Source organism: Eretmochelys imbricata, chromosome 22 (genome assembly GCF_965152235.1).
Source record: "Eretmochelys imbricata isolate rEreImb1 chromosome 22, rEreImb1.hap1, whole genome shotgun sequence".
NCBI classification, from domain to species: domain Eukaryota; kingdom Metazoa; phylum Chordata; order Testudines; family Cheloniidae; genus Eretmochelys; species Eretmochelys imbricata.
The window spans coordinates 5,213,719-5,230,732 of NC_135593.1; the positions used below are offsets into that span (position 1 = coordinate 5,213,719).

Consider the following 17,014-nt stretch of genomic DNA (forward strand, 5'->3'; position numbering starts at 1 on the left):
GTACTGGTGAGCTGGCCTGAGTTCTGCGTCTCAGTGTGCAGTCTGAGAATCAGTTCAGCGATATACGGCGCCCTTGGTCTCTTTTCTCTGCTCCGCCCCCGTTGGTCTGTGCTCTCTCCAGCTGCCCACTGTGCACAGGCTGCCCCCTTGGGGTTTGTCCTGTGGTGTCCTCTGAACACAACACGCAACAGTTATTGCATTTCCTTCCCAGCTTTCCTGCTGCTTGGGCTAACGCCAGCCGGTGTGCTCTGATCAGCGCCGATCACAGTCCACCTGCCTTGGCTCTGAGTCAGAGAAGTCCTTACCTATTTAGCAAACCACTTAAACTCACATCTGACTTTAGGAATGTGCCTAAGTCCCTTTGAAGTCAATGGGATTTAAGCAAATGCTTCAGAGCTTTGCTGAACTGGGTCTGCTGGGAGTGGAGGACTGATTCTTAAGCTGGCCCTGTTGGCTTTCAAACTGGGCAGAGACCTGTCCCTGTGAGGCCTCCTTATCACGCCTCATCCTTATCTGTGCTCTGATCCATCTGCGGTGTCAGTGCCCTATCTCTGTGCCATAGGTTGGCAACTGTCTAAGGGCCCCACCCGTGGACCAGGAGCCCATGGTGCTAGGCTCTGTACAAGAGAGGCAGACCCATTGTTTTGTAATCGCAGTGCCAAATCTAGTGTCAAAAGTGAGATGCTGTAACTGAGCCGAGGCTGCAGTTCTCCCTTCCCCTCCCTCAAATCACTGGCCTCTTCTAGACTAGAGTGTGCACTGTTGTAATGTCAGCCCAGCACACGGTACGCCCAAGGGAATCCACATTGTGGTGCCAAAAGGAACAATCCCAAGCTGTCACTCGTGCTGCTCTGACAATCGGTGGAACCAAAGGCAGGGAGCATTACATCCCTCAGAAATCTCTTCTGCTCCCTGCCCTTGGATGCTAACAGCAGCCGTAGTGTTACCTAATGGTTAGAGCAGCGTACTGCAACTCAGCACTCCTGGGTTCTGCTCTTTCCCTGCTATGTTATCATGAGCAAGTCACTGAAATCACTGCACAGCAGAAGTTACCCACCTGTAAAATGAGTGGAGCAGCCTGTTCCTGCTTCGCAGGGGTGTTAATGAATAAATGAATGTAAATTGCTTTAAGATGCCCAGATGGAAGTCTCTCTGGAATGGCAAAGTGTTATTGCTATGGCTCCCTTCAGTGCCGCAAACAGCTTGGAAGTGTCAGGAACATAAAAGTACATCTCCAATAACTCAAACTGCGCCTAAGCCAGATCCAGCTGCAGCCTGCACCGGGGAAACTTCCACCTCTGGAACTATTCTGATATAGCTACAGGGGCTAGGGGTGGGGAACCCCTACAGCTATACAGGGTGGGAGGGAGCCTTTAATGTAGACCCCCCCTGGAGCACTGCAAAACGGACCTACCCTAGCAACTTCCATCGCAGTTTGCACTTGTCACCTTCTGGGTGTAAAACAACCCAGTGTAGATAGAGCTTTCCTGTATAGATCAGGGTGTTGGGGCCAGGAGAGCCACTGATCATCTTGCTGCTAGCCAGTCTCTGCCACTCTAGAGGAGAGCAAAGAGACCCCTTAATTCTCATGTTTCTTGTGCGGAGATAGGGGAAGACTCAATGGCAAACATCAGTTCAGCTCTAGTTTGTAGTGGAGCGATTAATGTGCCAGAGGAGAGGACTGATTTCAGGTGGCAACGAGGCTACAGGACTAGGTGAGCCCTTAACCAAGAACCTGTTCTCCTGCAAATTTCATAGATAATAAAGACCAAGGGTTTTATTAATGTTGTTTTTGTATTAATGAAGACCAAAAGCTTCAAGTACATGGAGCATAGCAACAGGATGATGCAGTGCGCTCGGCACTCCCAGACAAGAAAATCAGGGCTCTTCCCCGACTTTGTCCTTTTCCCTGAGGTGTAGTATGTCTCTTAAAGCAACACAAAACAAAAATAAAGCAAAATTGTGATTATTCATAGAGACCTGGGAGGGAAGCTCAAATGCATTGTTGGGCCATTGATCTGCTCAGCCAATAGGGATTTAGGCTGAATTCCAGTTCAGAGGCTCTGAAACCTGCTCTTGACAAACCCTTTTCCTTCCCATTGGGTGGATTTTAGAGGTGTGAATGTTTTTGTTTCCAGTGACAGCTGAACAGAAACGTGACCTACTTTTACGCACTGCCACTGTGCTTAACTATACAGACTGAGTCTCTGCTGGATCTCTTTGGGGGCCAAACCACAAGAAGGGGTGAAATGCACCATGTCTGTGGTTATGCAATTGTGTTAGCTGGTGCCTGCACCACCACCCAAGTGGAGTTGGTTTAAGGGAGTGCTCTCGCTATTTTGGGGAAGCTCCCCAGCTTTGACGTGACGTAATGCACTGAGAACTGTGAGCACGGAGTGGAATCTAAAGGGTGGGTGAAGGTGACTTGAGTATTCCTCTGTCTCCTTAAAAGAGAATGAATGTAAGGTCTGGGTGTGTTGGGCTTGGAGAGGAGGGATGTGATCCATGAAGGGTCTCAGCGTTTATCTCTGCTTTGGAAAGCTCTGATCTTCTGGAAATTAACTTATCAATGAAATACAATGAAGCATGTTTTGACTGCCTGACACTTGTAAGCAGCATCATGTACTCTTGACTCAAACCTGTACAAGGTTGGGAGGAGTGGAGGAGATGAGTGTTCTTGCCAGATCAGTTTAATTATATAACTGGTATCTGCATAGCCATTAATATGCATGACAGGAGGTGGGACAGTAAAAATATATTTTAAGGTGACTTGTTCTCTTTAAATGGTAAGTTTGCATTTATTAAAACTGCTGCTTGCTCATATAAATTACTCTGGGATGCTTCTCTGGAAGACGTTACCTTTGAAAGCCCAACCTTAGGGTGTTGCTGATTCCCTCCCCACCGAAATCTCCTAGGTTCCACCCAGTGATCATCCTTGTTACCCTCACGTAACAGCAGGGAGCAGGGCTGGGCCTCCTGGTGCTTTTGTCACGAGCCCTCTCCCTCTGAATTGAAGCCCCTGAATTGAGGTGAGTTCAGCTCAGTCCCAGGGTCTCAACTTGCTCGGGGGTCAGGCTCCCACCTAGCTATCTCCTGCCATCCCATGGAGAGAAACAGACCTGGATTGTGTGTCTCTGATCCCTGGGGCATGCCATGTTAAGTCTAAAACTTTTTCTGTCGGGGCTTAAACCCAGCTCAGTAACAATCTCTCTCGCTGCCATCCTGAGTATTCTGTTGCATTACAATATGGAGAATGCCAGCATTGTAAGGGTTAACCACCAGCTGTTCCCTCTTTGGGGAGAGGATAAAAGTTGGGCACCCTCGGTCCACTGATCCGGAACCGGAGGGTCGTGTCTGCCCCTCTGTTACAGACAACCTGCTGCAGCCAATCGAAACTCAGGCCTGTTCAAATCGCTCTGTGTGTGTGTCTGTCTCTGCTGTGAAATATCCCCAGTGGGTGACTCCCAAAGCCATACAGGCCAGCCCGTAAACAGGGCAACGAGGCAACGGTGATAAACACAGAGGGAGTATCCAGGGGCAGGTGGAGAGACGAGGTAACTGGAGTCCCTGAGTAAACACCTGCCTGGCTGGAGGCGTGCGGAGATTAAGAGGACAGCCCTTGGAATTAGTGGAGTTTGATGTGCAGGTGGTGAAAGCCGCAGGTAGGAGAAACCACACATCTGTCTGGGAGTGCTGCAGGGGGTCGCTGTGGGGAGATGGGATGGTGATCGTGAAGGTCAGATCTTTAGGAAATCCAGGTAGTTACAAAACCCCAGGTAGTGAGGGAGGGGAGGCTCAATAGTAGGGATCCCCTTGATCAGCTTTTCATCAGGTGGCTAGGTCTCTGTATGTGCTCTGTAGAGCCCCCCCAATCAAAGGGCTAAATTAATGTTCCTTCTCTAACCTAGTCCTTGAGTATGACCCTTGTGCCAAGGTCTGTTAGCCCATGACCCTACCCCCAAAGAGCTTTCGCCTGGCAAGGACTAATCAGCCACACTTCTAAAAGTGGCCTCTGATTTGGGGAGCCCAGCTTGAGGCCCCTTTGTGAGGTGCTGAGCACCTGGATTTCCCATTGACTTCAGCTGGAGCGCCCTGAAAATCACATTCCACATGCCTCCCACTCATTGCTTAATGTTCCCTGGCTGGAGTCCTAATAACGGCCCTGATCCTCCAAATCCACTCGCGTTACTCAGGGTGGAGTCCCTCCACAGTCAACAGCAGGTATGTAAAGGCTGGCAGAGCTGGAATGAGAAACAGCCTGAGTACCCTGCCCCAGAGATCAGGGTTGGTCTGGCCAATAGACGGGAGTGCCTCCCATGCCGTATCCTACCTCATCACGCCCCTGTGAGCAGGGAAGTATTAAATCCCCATTTGATACAGAACGAGGCAGAGAGAGATGTAAGAGCCAGATTTTCAAAGGCCCCTAAAGAGGCAGATAGGCACTGTTGAAAATCACCTGAGGCCCCTAAATACCTTTGAAAATCTGGCCCAAGGTCAGGGCAGGGAATTGGGGTCCCACGCTGGCTACCACACTATAGCATCACCGCTCCTGTAACGCTCAGAGAACCACGGTGGGGGAGATAACATCTTCTATTGGACCAACTTCTGTTGATGAGAGAGACATGCTTTCGAGCCACACGATTCCCTCCCTCACCTTGTCTCTCTAATATCTGGGAACCAACACGGCTACACCACCACATATTACCTCAAACGGGGTGAATGGGAAACAGAATCGTGGTTTGTTTGGGGAGCACTGGATGTCCGTCCTTACTAAATAACTAAATTTAAAAGTCCCGCGTGTGTGCAACGGGAATATATATACCCTACCAGGAATATATTTTTATAGCAGAGGGAGAACAGCAACGAAATCCAAAAGATGTCCTAATAACAAGGTCCAATTATCATGCAAAGAAATAAGTGGGCACATTCCAATCTCTGAAACATAATAACAGACTAATTAATCAAACAGGAACTGCCACCTTGCTGTTCTGCAGAGCTAGTTTAAGACCTGGGAAATTGAGCTCAGCATTTGAACGCATGGCAGACTCGGGAAATGCTCACGATTCGTGTGAGGTAAGCTCCGATGGCTTTTTATTATTAGAACTACTTGGTTTTGTTATAAAGGAGCTGTGATTATTGACCGTGGTTTTGTAGACTTTGACTTTAGAAGGTGGCCAGCGATTTGGGGAGTCTTGGTAACTGGGTGTCTGACTTGGGACATGGTAAATATCAAGTCACACTTGAGCAGCTTGATCTGCCTGCACCTAAGATGAATTTGTCAGGAAAGGTAAATGGGATGTTAGCTCCCACCACCTGCTCAGGTACTTTTACAACTGGCAGTAGGCGTGAACACCTTTGGGAGATCCAAGTATTCTGCAGTGCCCGCACCCTGTGCAGGAGTTCTCGAATCACAGAGACTGGAGAGACCGGATCCCATTCCAGTAGGATCATCTGTGTCCTTCACCCTGCAGTGCAGGGTTAGCCTCAGCACTCCAGCATGGTGTGTTTCTCAAGTTCTCTGCCCATGTAACTTCAAATGTTACCACCACTTCCCTTAGGATACTGTGGCAAAGCCTGCTAGATCTCACACTCAGGATGTTTTTCATGATCATTCAGTCTATATTTTCTTTTAGCTGACCTTTGCATAGACTGGCCTGTGTGCTTGGAGATGGTCAAATGCAGCTCTGTCTGATGGGCCGTTCACAGAGTGAAACAGTTATGGGCATTCCTAGAAAGGCTTTGTGATGTTGCTGGCTAATACAGTGCGCTCCGCTCCATCCGGATACACTTATAGGGAGATCTCAGGGAATCCAAGCAGCCTGATAACGAATGGTGGTGGCTGGGGCTTAATTAGAACAGGTACAAAATCAGGATTTTAAAAATAAATCTAAACAAACTTTAAAAACCTGGTTGTTGCCCTATTTGAAAACTTGCCTTACCTCTAACTACTCGGACTTTGTAGCCCCACCCTCTTGTTCTCCTTCTACATCCATACCTGCCTGCAGTTCACCAATAGCATTGATGTCTGTGCAGTGACGTATCTGACCAATAGGGGGCAATACTATCTGCTAGGCCTAACACTGAATAGCGTTATCAGTCCCTGCTCGGGGATAGGAAATAATCGGGCCCTTCATGTGCCTTATATTCAGTCGACAGTCTCTGGCTCTAGAAGAAATCATGCACTTTTCCTTTAAGAAGCCTAATGCAGCAGCATTGGCATTTATGGCACATAAGAAGACCCCCAATGCAGCCTGGTACTTCGTGTGGCTGGCGAAAGGTTTGGACTAGTGATGGGTCTGCACCAAACCTGAGATCCAAAAATCTTGCAAACTTTCGTGGTTTCATAGCGTGTAATGCCAGATGGGACCATTAGATCATCTAATCTGGCCTCCTGTATATCACAGGCTATTAAATTCCACCCTGTTACTCCTGTGTTGAGCCCAATAGCTGCAGTCAGACCAAAGCATTTAAGTCCTCAGAAGACTGAACTGTTGTGAGTGCCCAGTCCCCAAAGTCCCTGCAATGGCAGGGAATTGGTTAGGTGAGACTTGCTCAGGTGATCCCAACGCGCTGCAGAAGAAGGTGGAAAACCCCCCACGGTCCCATACAAGCTGAGCTGGGGAAAAATTCCTTCCTTATCCCAGATCTGGTGATCGGCTTGACCAGGAGCATGTGAGCAAGGCTCACCAGCCAGGCATCTAAGACAGGATTGTCCATGCCACTTTGGAGCACTTGTCCTCCCATAGGTGCCGACTCCGTGAGTGCTCCGGGGAGTTTGTACTTTATGGCAGGTGGCATCTAGTTCTGGGGCTTGGGCCCAGCTCTCCCTGGATACTGGGTGCTCTTCAGGGTAGGCTTTCCATGCTCTATTTCAAGGGCAGTGGAATGGTGGCTCTGTTCAGATTGGCGTGTAGAGACCTCCAAGAAGCTTTGGCTAAGCTCAGTGAAGTGAGTCCAAGTGCCGTTGGGCTCCAAATAGGTTGTGAATCTCACATGATTGAACTGACTCTACCCCTGCTTCTAGCCAGGTTGGACTCCTGCACCAGAGGCCCTTCTCTCTGGGACTGCTTTTGCTGGAGTGATGCATTGCTGAAAGAAGGCAAAGAAAAAACTGACCTCTCTCTCTTTCTGCAGTGTGAGAGATGGCAGAGTTCTTGGAGCTACTGTGAGCCAGTTCTTTACTATTATCCACTCTGGGTTTTCCTGTCCCTTAAGTTTCCTTTACTCAGCACTTTACGTTTTTCAGAGCACTGTCTGAATATGAATCTGCCTATCACCCCATGAAGAAGTAATAGTGTCCCTGTTCTACAGCTGGAGAACTGACGTAGGGAGGTTAAGTGACTTGCTAAAGTCTACGTGGTGACTCAGTGGCAGAACCAGGGTTTGAATTTGGGAAAGCCTGGCTCTCAGCTAAATATTGGGACACACAGAGTCTGTGCGGCTCAGCTGGGAAGTGAAAGGCCAAGCACCTGAAGTGTGTTTTAATATATTCAAAGGACCATGCTGCATGGTCTCCCATGGCCACTTACTTCTTGTAATGAAACAGCACATTGGAAAGTTCCGTGGATTAAAAGACTCTGTTCATCCTCCGATCCCCCTCTGTGTGTATCTGTCCCTTGCTGTTATACAGCAGTGAATTCCACTCACCAACTCCTTTCACTTGTGAGAGTGGCTGCTAGGGAATTAGGGAGAAATCCACTAGCCTGAATGTGTTGTATGTATGCAGCCCTGGAACTGTTAGGAGCTTGTTTTCTCGGTATTGCAGCTCTTAGCTCCTAGGAGCCTGTTTTCTTAAGAGGCAGCTCAGGTGATGTGAGGCAGAGTTGATGCAACATGTTGCAGAGGGGAGACTTGCCTGCTGTGTGTGTGCTCGCTTGTTCTGATTCTGTTATTTTCCTGAATCTGAAAGATTTGAACAGAAAAGTGTAGAGTGATGGTTGCTTTTTGAGTAGTGAAAATATACAAGTGAGTTCAATACTTGAGGGCTGTGTGTCCACACTGTGAAAAGGATTTTGACAAAGTGGAAAGGGATCAGAAAAGAGCTACAAGAATGATTCGAGGTCTGGGAAACCTGCCCTACAATGAAAGACTAAAGGAACTCAATCTATTTAACTTAATAAAGACGTTTAAGAGGTAATTTAATCTCTAAACACCTGGATGGGGAGATGATTTCTGATATCAGAGGATGCTTTAATCTATCAAATGCAGAGTGAGATCCAATGGCTGGAGCTGGATAAAATCAGACTAGAAATAAGGTGCAGATTTTTAACAGCAAAGATAATTAACCATTTGAATAATTTACCCAGGGATGTGATGGATCCTCCATTGCTTGAAGTCTTCAAAAAGCTACACTCCAATTCAGCCAGAAGTTATGGGTGTCATGCAGGAATCACTGGGTGAAAAGCTAGGACGACTGACTAAATAAAGGGTCAGAATGGTCTCTTCTGGTCTTAAAATCTGAGTCTTTGAAAACAACAGTGAAGAAGGTGGTGGTTTTATTAGCAGGTGTTATGAAAATTGGGCATATAGATTATCATCTCTTTCCTGATTTGGAAACCAGTTCATTGAGACTTTGTAGGAGGGTAGTAAATTACAACAGCAGAATAATGCAGTTTACTTCTCTATGTACCATTTGCTATAGACATGATCACTGGCACGTAGCCCTTTGTAAAGATATAAACAGCGCACATTTATTTAATGCATGCGATAACATACAGAAGTGAAAATAATCTCTGAGAATGTTGCACCAATAACTAAACATAGTGATTCACCTCTCCTGCCAGTTGGGGTCACTTCTCAGTGAAAACTGGCTGTGAAAGGTCCTCAGAGCATGACTAAGCCTTCCAGTCATCTTTACTCAAGATGAATGTGCAGGCTTTTTACTTGGACCCTAAATCACTTCCTCTAAATCCTTGGATGGTGATATATTGGTTAGACAATAAATGTTCTCCCATGTGCCCCAGTTCAGACCCCAGGAAATCACATAATGAGCCTGAGTACACAGCCCGTTTGTCTGAGGATCTCAAAGCATTCCGCAAACAATAATTCTCACTCCTCTTCCCTCTGCCCGGTGATGTAGGTATTAGCCTCAATTTAGAGACTGGTAATCTGAAGCAGAGAAGGCTTGCGGCCCGCAGTGCCCACTGATTCTGGATGCCCAACCTGGGACATCTGGAGCCTGATTTCTAGCGGTGCTGAGTACTCTCAGCTCTTGCTGACTTTGGTCAGAATTGTGAGTGCTCAAAATCTCTGCAAATTAGCCCCTGGATGCCTCCAGTTGTGCACCCAAAATGAGTGGGCACTTCTGGAAGCATGATCCAAAACGTGGGGCCTGACATCAGAGAGGTGAAGGGTATAGCTGGGATTAGAAGTTGCTAGGGGGTGTGGCGGCTCCTGCTGTAATAAGTAGACTGTTCTCATGCTCTCTCTACCTGTGGAAAAGCACAGTTCATCCCCCTCCTGTAATATGAGCCTATAGGGAGAGACCGGGAATTCACACCCCCCTTTGGCTGAGTATAAGATTAGAAAAGGAGTTTGTTTTCTAAGAAGGGGAAAAAGAACCCCCTCTTCTCCCTCCTCCCCCTCTGCAACGCTCTTGGCAAATATAAAATGCTTCCTACAGACCTTCCCTGATGTAATCTTCCATGCTTCCTCCTCAGCAATGGCATTAAACTTGGCAAAGCTGTTGCTAGTGTACTAGGCACTAAATATGTCCGTAAATATATTTTAGCTACTACAAATCCATTTTAATTTAGTACAAAATAAGACACAAGCTAAAACCTGAGAAGTGTGGGTCCACCAAACAAGGGACATAGACGTTATGATATTGACAAGCTAAAGTCCCTTGAAATACAGAAAGCTTTTGTTATGCAGTTAAAGAACAGGTTTCAAGCACTTGTAGACCTTGATGAAGAAGAGGGGAATGCAGATGAGGAGATCAACAAGAAGTGGGACAAAGTAACAGCAGTTTATAAACAGAGCAGTGAAGCCTGTCTAGGCTATAGGAAGAAGAGAAGGAAGGAGTGGATTACACCCAGCTCATGGAACGCCATAGAAACCAGACGAGCTCTGACGAAAGAAGTGTTAGACACAAACTCCCAGAAGCTAAAGGACAAATATCACAAGAAGTATAGCAAGGCATACCGGGAGGTCAAACGCCTTGTGAGAGCGGACAAACGACATTATATTGATAATCTGGCAACACAAGCAGATGGTGCAGCTGCTGATGGTGAACAAGGAACCTTCTACAAAATGATGCAGCTTATCAGTGGTAAATGACAGACACCAACAAACACTCTCATCAGGAACAAATAAGAACACCTACAAATAACTGACAAAGAACAAGAAATGCACTGAATAGAGCATTTCAAAGAATTGCTGAACAGGGAGCTACCAAAAGAGGAAGCAAACATCCAGGAGGCAGAAGAAAATCTTGATTTCAACACAGACACCCCAACTCAGGAAGAGATCATTCAAGCCATCAAATCCTTAAAAAATGGGAAAGCTCCTGGCAAGGATAACTTGAATGCAGAATTGTTCATGGTAAATCCTAAATTACCAGTATCTATCCTTGCCCCTCTATTTATATCAGTCTGGGAAAGGGGAAAAGTGCCAGGTGAGTGGACAAATGGGGTTACAGTGAAGATATGAAAGAAAGGAACTCTCAGTGATTGTAATAACTGGCAAGGTATCACACTTTTATCTGTGTCAAGCAAAGTATTGTGTAAGATCATAGTCCGGCATATATCAGAGGCAGTTGATAGCGTTCTCAGAAAAGAGCAAGCTGGTTTTCAGAAAGGACATGGATGCACAGACCAGATCTTCGCTGTACAAAACATAATAGAACAGTGCTTAGAATGGCAATGGCAACTCTACATACATTTCATAGACTTTGAGAAGTCTTTTGATAGCATTCACAGGACCAGCCTAGGGCGCATTCTACAGGCATATGGAACCCCTCTCCGTGTGATCAATGTCATTAAAAGCTTCTATTTCAACTTTGCGTGCCGTGTTGATCACGGTGAGCTCAGTTTTGAAGTCAAAACGGGAGTATGTCAGGGATGTGTCGTGTCTGCAATCCCCTTCAGCATTGCCTTCGACTGGGTAATGCAGCGTACAACGGAAGACATGCCAAAAGGCATTAAATGGGACACCCTTCTCGTCCCTTGAAGACCTGGACTTTGCAGATGATGTCACTCTCCTATCACATACCCAATACCATATACAAGAAAAAAGAATTTGACTCAGCTCATTCAGCTAGCAAATTGGACTGAAAATCACCTGCAAGAAGACAGAGATCATGACCTTTAATATTGCCTCACCCTCACCAGTACAGATAGAGGATTATGTTCTCACCAGTGTAGAAACATTCCTATGCTTGGGCAGCACCATCAGCCAGGATGGTGGAACAAGCCAGGACATCCAGAACAAAATCAGTAAAGCCAGGAACGCCTTCAGGAGCTTAAATACGGTCTGGAAATCATCAAAATACAACACCAAAACCAAACTCAAGATTTATCAGCGCTGCGTACTTTCAACACTACTTTATAGTGCAGAATGCTGGGGAATGAGGAAGTCTGACATGTCCAAACTGTCTTCATTCCATACAACCTGCCTCAGAAAAATTCTCTGTAACTTTTGGCCCAGAACAATCTCAAACCAAGATCTGAGCACCATCGTTGCCAGGAGGCGTCGGAGATGGATCAGTCGTGTGCTTCGGATGGAATCTGATTCTGTCACCAGAGTAGCAATAAGATGGACACCTGAAGGCAAGCGAAAACGAGGCTGCCCGAAAACAACCTGGTGAAGAGCTGTGGAAGCGGAGCTGGAAAATCTGGGGCACAGCTGGGGAACCATTGAAAGACTTACCAGAAACAGAGAGCAATGGAGGAGCTTCGTCGCTGCCCTAAATGCCAAAGGTGTCATAGGAACATGATGATGAAGACAAATACGTTTTAATTGAGTACAAAATAACATCATAAATTAAAATGTTGTGTCCAAAATGTCAAAACCAAAAAATGGTAACCGAGAAACGTCATGAAATATGTAAGGTGGGGTGTAAGTTGTGTATTCCAGTTGTTTGTCTTCGCCTATAAAGGTCAGGGTACTTCACCATAATCTTTTGGGTGGCCTCGGGGACAGCAGATGTTCCTGCTGCGGAAGGCACCAATCATTGCCACCAAGCACACACTGAGCCAGGCACTAAACCTGTGCCGAGGGGCCAATAAACCTGGCCGAGTGGCTTTGCCACCGAACTGCACCTGTTGTCTATCTTTATGAGTCGCTTCAAGGCTGCCTTATCTGCTGTTAATAGTGATAAAATGGAAACTCAAAGGACAGAGGCACTGGGCAGCCTAAACAGTGTTACTGTGGCAACAGGAGTCCATCCTTCATCACTTAACACTGGGCAGTACAATCACAGTCTGCTGAGCCAGCTACCTGCTGGGACAACACATGAAAAGAACGCACACACGTACACAAGCCAACTGACGTCAACCTCGACCTGCTACTAGCTATGGAAAACCACACGCTGCCTGGTGTTCACGAGGGTTTTACCTCTTGTTACCGTGCGTTAGCTCCCATGCAGTAAGAAAGCACCTTTGTTCCTAGTGACGACACACCCTAAATCTTTTCTCACCCCCTAGGGTTGAATGTCCTGTCGCGTGTGCCCTGTCGTCCTCTCTCTCGGCTGTTTGTCTACACGCCCATGTGCTAATTTCTTGGATGGACTATGCCCGAGCGATTAGTATGAGGATCGCTAGGGCTGCTGCATTTCACCCCCAGGCTGTGGCTCTGTCTGGGCTGGCTCTTTGTAGCCAAATGAGGCTATAATGAGTGTTGGGAGTTCTCTCTAGTCAGGAACTTTTATGTTTGTTCCGTCCCCAATCCCTTATGTATAAATTGTTCCCGGCAATGGATTCCTGTGCAGACGTATGCTAATAGTGCTTTGTTCTTGGGTTCAGTCCTTGCCTGCTTATTGACTTTTATTTATTTTTTTTAAATAGCTAGCAAGTATCAATCCAAAGGTCAGGGAGATAAAACAGCAACATCATTTAGTGCTACAGCCTGAATCAATGCAACAGATGTGTGGCGAGCAGGAGCCGTGGGCACGTTAGTGGAGTCTTTCCCCCCTGGGTGTACAAGTCAAGCTCTGAGCTTCTCTTAGTGGCGTTAAACCCTTCCTGGTGCATTTTGGTATTGAAGCTTGAACGGTAGCAGGACCCGACCGTTTCACAGATCGCACCGTCCTCCTCCCCGGTGTGTCTCTCCCAGATGGTTTGAACCCTGAGCACGCTTCCTTTCCTTGCAAGATACTGGAGAGGAGTTGTACTTTCAGAGACACCAACCCTCCTTCCCATGCAATAGGGGCTGGAACATGGCCTTCTCCACTTGAAGCCAGACTCTCAGCTGACCTTGCTGGTCACGCACATGCGTAACCCCTCCAGGCTTCCCATTACGCTCCCAGCTCCTTCATGAACGCTTTCCCCAGGGCACTAACTGGCCCTCTGCTTCTGTCACCGGGGCTGGCCCGAGCTGCGGAAGGAAATGAATTGCATTGGTTTCCGAGACTGCTGGCGTTGAATGCACCTGCTGCGAGGCTGGGGCACCGTTTCTGGGGCCAAAGCCAGTGCTGCGGGCAGGGGCGGCTCTACCGATTTTGCCGCCCCAAGCCGCCGCCGCAATAAAAAGCTGCCACCAAAAGCCGCCACGGCGGGAAGAGCGGCAGAGCGGCCGCCGAATGGCCGCCGCGGGACACAGCCGGCCACCCCGTTCTAGATGCCGCTCCAAGAAAGCTGGTGCCTGGAGCCAGCCCTGGCTGCAGGCCTTGAACAACTGGTGGACGTTGGAGTGAAAAGTGCGCTTGGCCGGCAGGGCGAGCGAAGCAGGAGTGAGCGCTGTGGCTCTGAATGAGGACTGCACATCACTGGAGCGCTGGGTCCTGGTGGGAGTTGGACTCAGGTGTGAAATTCAACTGCTTTGAATGTTTTGAAAAGTAAATAGTCCTTGGGATACAGAATGTTCAGCCATGCATTTGTTTCATGTAATGAATTCCCTATAATTGCCCCCATCCCACCTACAAATTAGCTAATTATCTTTAATTAGCTCTTTGATCACACTTGCGCCCTGGTTGTGTTTGGATTGCACAGTTTCCGCTTGGCCATTAGAATCTACTTTGTGACGGTGGTGTCTCCTGGTTCCCGTAGGAGTCCCCTCCCCTGCCGGATGCATCTCGCTCTTGGGAATCTGACTTGTGCTGAGTGTAAAATTCTCCTTTGCTCCATTGCCCCATGTCACTCCTTACTGCCTTGGAGCCTGCAGTGTCCATTCTTGTTTCTTTCTGCTGTTGAGAGATTAAAACAATTTGATTCTCGTTCCCAGAACACACTGCTCGGCACAGTTTGGCTAAAAGATCGCGGTCAGACAGAACTGGCTGGTGAATCTTGTCCATATGCTCAGGTTTTAGCTGATTGCCATATTTGGGGTCGGGAAGGAATTTTCCTCCAGGGCAGATTGGAAGAGGCCCTGGGGGCTTTTTGCCTTCCTCTGTAGCATGGGGCACGGGTCACTTGCTGGAGGATTCTCTGCTCCTTGAAGTCTTTAAACCATGATTTGAGGACTTCAATAGCTCAGACATAGGTGAGAGGCTTTTCGCAGGAGTGGGTGGGTGAAATTCTGTGGTATGCGTTGTGCAGGAGGTCAGACTAGATGATCATAATGGTCCCTTCTGACCTTAGTATCTATGAATCTATGAACTACTAGGCTGAGCTAGTATGAAAGGAACGTGCTGCATTTAAGGACAGGCTGTTGAATTGGTCTGTGGCTTGTCTCCGGAAACCTGGGGGGAAGCAGCTGAAATGCAGAAACCTATTGCATAGAAATGGCTTTTGCTTGCACCTGTAGAGTTTAGTCTTGTATGCAGAAAATCTGTTGTTTTGACGGTTCAAGATGGTTGCTGATGTTTCTCTGCTTTCATGTCTAGTGATGGAGACGGTCAAAAACCACAGCAAGAACAGTGAGAAACTATTGTAATTTCTATCTGCATATGTTCCCAGTCCTTCTGCACCCCATCTGACAGGTGACTCCTTTTATAGTTTGTGGGTGCTCCGACTACTGAACAGATAGCCATGTAAATCCGCATTTAGCCAACTTTAGACGCTTCGCTTGTGTGTGGGTAATATACAAACCCTCAGATGATGTAAATTGGCCTGGAGTGATGCTGGTTTACTCCAGCTGAGTATCTGGTCCATGATTAGGCTTGTCGGAATTCAATTTTTATTTATGATCTTGACAGATAATATTGATTTTTATTTTTAAGCATTTATTTTTATTTTGATCGATTTTAAAAGTGTCACAGTTGCACAAAATGATGGGTTTTAAGCCCCCCCCCTTTTTTTTAAGATTTGTATTGATTTTAAATTCTCACAGTTGTGGGGAATTATGGAGCATTGGCCAATGGAGGGGTCAGACAATAATTATTGAACAACAGTAGATGCTGAGATTCAAAAAGTTAAAGCTTTATAATGGTTCAAACCCAACTGTCATCATCACATGTCAGAATTTTAGCCTTAAATCGAACTCTCATACGTTCTCAAGCAGCGTTTTTCTTACTTTGCCTCTTTTTAAATTATGATTCTCATCAGTGGAAATATTCTTTTCATTGGTTTGTGTGCATATAGTGAAATTGATGTTTACTGATAAATCTAATCCCCCGGGCCTACCCATTATGTATATTATTGGTATATTTTCAGGCTGTATGATTATATAGCTTTTACTTGATCTTGGATTTTTTGGTATGTCTCTAATCTAACAATAACACTGTATCAGAGTCTGGCAAAGCAACAGTGTATTTTCTGTCTCTGTCATATTTCAGCCATATCTGAGAGTGAAGTGACGGACTCTCAGGCAGGACTGCAATTGAATATAATGCGAGAGCACTTACTAGGACTTGGCTTGAGCATAGGTGAAAGAGGATGCATTGCCTTTTCATTTAGAATTGGTCTAACAGGTACCTAATTGCGTTATGGAAGCTCATTAATTGCCTTTTTAGACATGTCTCACCCAGTGTTCCCTCTTCTGTTGAGGCCTCAGCTGCACTGTAAAGGTCTCTTCCAATTTCTTGTAAACTGGAAACACTACAGGGGCGCTAAATGCCTCCGACTGCTCACTAAATGAAAAACAACATTGAAGGGTAGCTCTGACACTGGAGTTAACTTGAGAGAGTTTCCCCGGGTGAAGATGGGCTCGGCCGGAACTTCTCCCTTCCCTTTGTGATTACTGTAGACTTTGCCTGAGTCTGCCAGCAATACTCATGTTTGGTAGACCTGCAAGAGGTTCTATTGAAATCCATGGGACTACACAAGTGAGTGCTACTCAGCATGAGTAAGGGTGGCAGAATCAGGCCCTTTGTGTGAGTGGCTGTGTGTGGAGGGGTTGGTCCGTCACTGCTAACTTTCCCATTATGCTTGGTCTTGCAGTGAAGTTATAATGAAGAAAGATGGTGTGAGGTAAGGTCTGGCTCTGGGAGTCAGGTCTCCTGGGTAGCCTGGTAACATTTCTGGTTCTGCCACAAACTCATTGTATGTGATATTTTAACGCATGCACGGCCTTGGTGACCGTCCTCAGTGAAGGTGGCCAAATAAAACAAAACGAGGCATTGAGAAGAGTGACTGAGCTTCTGTTGCATTGGGGCTGGGTTTGTGATGGCCTGGGTATGAGTCCTTCAGTGGCAAAGCTCTAAATCCATATTGAAAACTGGTTGCTGTGGGTTAGCAACGAAATACATTGTGCACTTAAACTATGCACGTGCTCTCTTGATTTTGGGGGCTAAGCCAACTGGTTCTCAAAGCAGTTCCTCCTTGGCACACCTGCCCGTCCCTGGAGGACAGGGGTCTGCATTTCCTTTAAAAAGAAAAGGAGGACTTGTGGCACCTTAGAGAATAACAAATTTATTTGAGCATGAGCTTTTGTTAGTCTCTAAGGTGCCACAAGAACTCCTTTTCCTTTTGCAGATACA

At 46.8% G+C, this 17,014-nt stretch overlaps 1 protein-coding gene across 40 annotated transcripts in view; it reads left to right on the plus strand.

Annotated features, from left to right (window-relative positions):
- ST3GAL4 (ST3 beta-galactoside alpha-2,3-sialyltransferase 4) overlaps positions 1-17,014 on the plus strand; it is a 179,142-nt gene that overhangs the window by 103,294 nt on the left and 58,834 nt on the right. For 25 of the 40 annotated variants that reach the window (XM_077840004.1, XM_077840010.1, XM_077840019.1 and 22 more), the window contains one exon: positions 4,970-5,073. The exons of 14 other annotated variants lie outside the window; for them this stretch is intronic. In XM_077840004.1, coding sequence (XP_077696130.1) covers positions 5,038-5,073 — 36 coding nt within the window. In that variant the 5' untranslated portion in view covers positions 4,970-5,037. Of the gene's footprint in view, positions 1-4,969; positions 5,074-14,980; positions 15,077-17,014 lie in introns of all 40 variants that reach the window. One more of the 40 variants, XM_077840021.1, reaches the window with a different exon arrangement.